General features: G+C 31.8%; 1 protein-coding gene across 1 annotated transcript; it reads right to left on the reverse strand.

Annotated features, from left to right (window-relative positions):
* Positions 1-627: 627 nt before the first annotated feature.
* LOC108560646 (neuroendocrine convertase 2-like) lies at positions 628-5,369 on the reverse strand (the record flags this gene model as incomplete). Its single annotated transcript, XM_017918288.1, has 5 exons — positions 5,081-5,369; positions 1,218-1,322; positions 892-1,138; positions 770-807; positions 628-704 (listed from the first exon to the last, which is right to left on the reverse strand). Coding segments are annotated over exons 1-5 (686 nt in total), but the record flags the coding sequence as incomplete, so codon positions are not given.
* Positions 5,370-5,794: the final 425 nt, after the last annotated feature.

Raw genomic sequence — 5,794 nt, forward strand, 5'->3', positions numbered from 1 at the left:
AATAGTAAATAATTGTTGATACAAAATTGATCTAGTTTTATTGATTTAACTTTATTTTCAATTTGATTTAATTTCTACGAAATTTAGAGAAGTAACTTTAAGTTTGAAGTTACTTCGTCTAAGTTTTTTCTTTTTTTTTTCATAGGATATAAAACTCGCAATTTCAATAAACCTTAACTAAAGTCACTTCAACTTTTTAATCATAAATTTCATACTTAAGTAAAAACTTAATAATATTCAATATTTGAATATTGGTATTACTGAACTCAAACTTGATGTTCCTAAATAAAGTTGAAAATAAGTGTAAATCTGTACTTTGAAAACTTTATAAAGTAGCAAAACTAGTTTTATTGATTTAACTTTATTTTCAATTTGATTTCATTTCTACGAAATTTAGAAAAGTAACTTTAAGTTTAAAGAGTTTTTTTTTCATAGTATATAAAACTCGCAATTTCAATAAACCTTAACTAAAGTCACTTCAAGTTTTTAATCATAAATTTCATCATAATTAAGTAAAAACTTAATAATATTCAATATTTGAATATTGGTATTACTGAATTCAAACTTGAATCTGTACTTTGAAAACTTTATAAAGTAGCAAAACTTGAAGACTTATAAGTGACTCACCTGTTGAACCAGTCATCGGTGTATCTTGGATACGGATAAGGATCGTTGCTGCTGAAGTCGTAACTAGCCTCGGCGTTCTGCAGCCGAAGAAGAAATTGTGTCAATCATTATTATTGAACCATTGTGAAAAGTGTGGACTTACGTAGTTGAACTTCAAATCGGGATGCATGTAATCCACACCTGAGATAACAAATATATTAATTCGAAATTTTGATTACATGATGACGTTTATCCATTGATTTTCGTTATCATGGTAACGCTTACCGTCGTCCATGATCGCTGTTGTTATGTTTTTGCCGGTGACGCCTTGGGCCCAAGCCGCCTCGACGTTGAGATCGAGCTTAGCTTTTCCTCCGTTCTGACCGGTGTTCTTCAGGTACCATTGGAACGAGAAGTACGGATCGGTGGGATCCTTGTGAGGCTGTATATTCTTCACCAAATTTTCCACTCGAAGAGGCTTGTAACCTCTCTTTACGCGCGTAAATCCTGGCTGCTGGACAACCGAGTGAATCTACACACAACACGAAAACAAAATGGTTACAAAACAAAAAAATGAACCGCTTCGAGGACTCTTTGATCCTCGAACTTACCAATGGATCAACTTTGAGTTTTCGCATGTGCGGAATACTGCGTTTGGTCCTCGCTGCAGGAAGGGCCCTGCTGACGAAATGGTACTCTTGTCGTGAGCCCAGCAGCTATCGAACAACAGCATCAAAAAGAAAAACAGAGATGAAAGTGTGGGTATAAGTGATGCGTGTGCTTAAAATAGATCGGATGATGTTTCTCGCTGGGGCGGCTAAAATTAGAAAGGTTTCTTGATGCTGTCGCATCGATAGATTTTCCGCCCTCGCGATGATGATGAATTTTAATGGACCAGACCTTCGTTTCCACCGAAACCTTTTCCATTTTCCATCATTACGTGACTAACTATAATCGCAAACAACACATTAAAATCCCGCTTAATGGACTTAATAAATTTAACGACATCTTAATTTATCAAACCAATTAAATATAACTATAACTCAATTAATCGACTCCAAATAAATACAAATATTTATCCAAAAGTAATTTCATTCTGTGAGAAAATAAGTTTTCACTGTTGTGTTAATCATTTCCAGTGGATGCGCCGGGTAAATATGTCTGATATTCATACAAAACACTAATTTGAAATAATAATATTGACATTTATTATGTAACATTTATATTTTCGTCCACATTTCATGAAATTTGCGTATTTAAAACACCATTTTATTACGTTATATTCATGCAAGAAACATTGTTGGATATGTTAAAAAAACAGCATTACATTGTTGTTTAAAGCGATGTTGGGCGTCATAAAACCTGCAATGTATGCTTTAAAAGTGTTTCTGTTAAAGACAACAAAGTAAACGTTTATACACAATTTTAATGAAAGTAACATTAAATCCATTACATAATAAATGCAATAAACGTTGTTTTGACTGTCTTTTAAAGTACTGAAAATGCGAATTCACTCACATGTACACTTTTATTTAAATTTAAATTGAAGTTACTTCGTCTGCGTTTTTTTTTCTTCATAGGATATAAAACTCGCAATTTCGATTTCAATAAATCTTAACTAAAGTCACTTCAAGTTTTTAATCATAAATTTCATAATAATTAAGTTAAAACTTAATAATATTCAATATTTGAATATTGGTATTACTGAATTCAAACTTGGTTTTCCTACATAAAGTTGAAAATAAGTGTAAATTTGTACTTTGAAAACTTTAAAAAGACAACAAAGTAAACGTTTATACACAATTACCCTAAAGCTAACGTCTCTTTGTATTCGAGTAATTGATTTTAATGAAAGTAACATCAAATCCATTACATAATAAGTGCAATAAACGTTGTTTTGACTGTCTTTTAAAGTACTGAAAATGCGAATTCACTCACATGTACACTTTTATTTAAATTCCATTCGCTGAACTTCAATTCTCTGAACAAACGTTCCATTACAAAAAAAATAAAAGTGTTGAAATGACCGAGCGTTAAGTTCTCACCGACAAAACCTATAAAACGAAGAACATGAACAAAAAAAAATATATGGTTTCAAAGGATGTTTCTTCTTTATTTGAAACTGTTTTTACACCTTTATGCTAATGGATAAAGAAATTGTGTATTTGTGTCTGAAAATATAATATACGAAACGTCGTGTAACGCGTAGAAATAATGTTTTAATTAAAAAAATTAAATTACTCAAGTAAAGAAAAAATAATTTTAATTAAAACGCGTTTTGACTGACCCATTTTTTTTTTTTGTAATATTCTTTCGAAGATTTTAATCAAATAATGTCTTGACGTTTCATGTATGCAAATTGCAATCATATTTTAATATAAGTTTTAATGAGTGTAAAACTTTGTATTTTAATATGTAAAATTTTGTAATAATTTGTTTTTCGTTGCTATTTCTAACCGAAAATACGAAATTTTGCAACTAAATAACAGTTAATGATTTCAATTCATTGTGTCGAAAATTCTTGTACTGAAGAATCTTTAAAATTATCGACAAATTCAATCGCTTTCTCATATTTATTAAAACTAGATTATAAATAAAAAAAATCGACAATAGTTTTCTAAGTTTGTATCATGTAAATTGTACACTTTACTTTATTTAAAAGTAAAACAGAAAAAAAGGCATTTTCTTGATAATATTTACGAAATTTGTGTGTTAATTGAGCAAATTAAAATTTCAATCGATGAAGCCCTTAATTGCTCTTCGAATAGCTTCAAAGTAATTAAACCATTAATTAGTAAATGAAAAATTCAATGGCCTGCAGAAATTTAAAAGCGTATTTTTGTTCTTTAGGTATTTACACTCCTGTTTCAAAAACACAAATCCAATTTATTTGCCCGGCGCATCCGCAAAATATACGCAATATTAAATTCCTGACACAAATAAAATTGGGTTTTCTACGGCTTTTAAACTAATTTAAATAAATTAATTGCATATGGAATTAATCGTTAAAACCGTTTTTTTATGATTTTATGATTTGACTTTGAAAGCTTGATTCTCGAAAGCCTGCACGTTTTTTTTTTATTAATATTTACTTTGGGCTGAAGCGAACGGAGCAAATATATTCAAAACATAAAAGGAGTTCATCTTGAATTCGCGTCGGCTGGAAAATTGGCGCTCCTCCGAGTCGATGCAACAAAAAAAAAGGCGTACAAACGGAATGGAAGAAATCCACAAGAAAAGAAAACGCGAATTTCCATCGCATTGACATCAATATTAAAATAAAAAATAAAGTTTTGAACTGAACTTCTGCTTTGTCCATTTTTCAGTAGTTTCTTTACTTTACTCCGTTGAATATTATGAGCTATAGCTTTTAGTTATTTAAATAAAGACAGTTTATGATTGATTTTAAGTCGAATCAATCTTTAACTTTTATGGAATTCGAGTGTACTAAGAAGTTTATTGGATGTGAAATGCAATTTTGCGATACTTTGAATTTGTACACTGTTTCACGGATGAGCGCCTGATTTATTGGCTTCAAATTATTCGACTAAAAGTCACGTCGAAGCTATCAATTCGGTTCAATTGGAATAAAATAAAAAATTTGAAAGAATGATACTTTCATGATACATTTAACGTTTCGTTTAATTAAGTTTATTAAATGTATTTATTTGAATCTTCTTTTAAATAAATAAGTTTAAAGATCTTATTTTATATTTAATTTTCTATAAAATATTTATTTAAATCATATAGAATAAAATAAATTACATATGTAACAATAAAATAATATTAAAACACGATATAATTTATATTATATTTTTACAATTTTTGCGGTTTCAGCTTTCGAAAAAATTGGTATACCTCAAGGTATTGTATTAGGTCTTCCAACTAAATAAATCCACAAAAAAATACAATTTGGGAAAAGCTATTTTTTTGTTTGTAATGCAATTATGTTTTATGTTTCAGGTCAATAAATTATAATTAATATTTTTCAATGAAAATTAAACTATTTACAATAATTAAAATAATTACAAAAATGTATTAATATGTAGTGTGGGTTTCCATATGTTTTATGTAAAAAGTAATAGTATTTAGAATAAATAGTTATTAAAAAAAAAAACAGTGTTTCTCAAGTGTTTGTTTGTAATGAATATAGGGTAATTGATGCATCAATTATAAATGCTTAATTGCGAATCCATATGTTGTGTATGTGTTTGAAATCAATGCAATGATAATATTGGAATTGGTTTCGCTCGTGCAAATAAAACATATGGAAGTGTTTATATAATATGGCGGAGTGCTACTTCTTGCGATAAATTTCCACTTACATACGTACATGGGATTTTATTTTTATTTTGCTTTTCATGTGGAAAAAATCGATATTTGATGAACGGTCGAGGTTGTTGATTGTCGAAACACGGTTACAGACTTAGGTGTATCCTCCGAAACCAACAGCTGTTCGCTGCGGAACACTTACCGGTCCCATGTTGACGAATCCATGCCTGACCGCAACGTGGTGGGCCTCGTCGGGGTCGACGTCCCTTCCGAAGCGCACCAGAAAGGAATTGCTGAAGACGTCGCCACCGCCACCAGCAGCAGCTTTCGAAGATGATTTCGGAGCGGATGCTGCTGCACTGTGGACGGAGGTGGTGAGCGCGACGCAGAGCGAGACGACGATGACCCAGTGGACAGGCATCCTCGAACACACTCGTATGTATGCACGAACGTACGTACGGTGCGAGGACGTCGACGTCGACGAAGGTTCGCGCGCGCCCCGACGACCCTCGCGAGCGTCTCGACGCACGCACCTACCTACCCCCCACCCCCCTTTCCCAACACGACTGACGTCATTCGCATTGATTTTACGTTCATCCATCCACTTCTCCGCTCTGTCCATCAGGACCGTATTTAGGCTTATCAAACACAACAACAAGCCTGCTGATACGATTGTTGCGTTTCTTTTTGTATGATTGCTATCCAAAAGAATCGTTACATCACCAGTACATATGTATATTTCATCCATCACTGTTAACTCAAAATCAACATTCCAACGTTCTAATTTTCAACTTTGAACGCGTATTACAGCAATATGGATAAGAGCACAGAAATGTATCTATACTTGATGGATTCCCTAAACATTCAGCTTTCATACGTATAAATTGTATTCATTCTATCTATTATAGTTTTTGAG

Source organism: Nicrophorus vespilloides, unplaced genomic scaffold (genome assembly GCF_001412225.1).
Source record: "Nicrophorus vespilloides isolate i.1.1-1 unplaced genomic scaffold, Nicve_v1.0, whole genome shotgun sequence".
Taxonomy (NCBI): Eukaryota; Metazoa; Arthropoda; class Insecta; order Coleoptera; family Silphidae; genus Nicrophorus; species Nicrophorus vespilloides.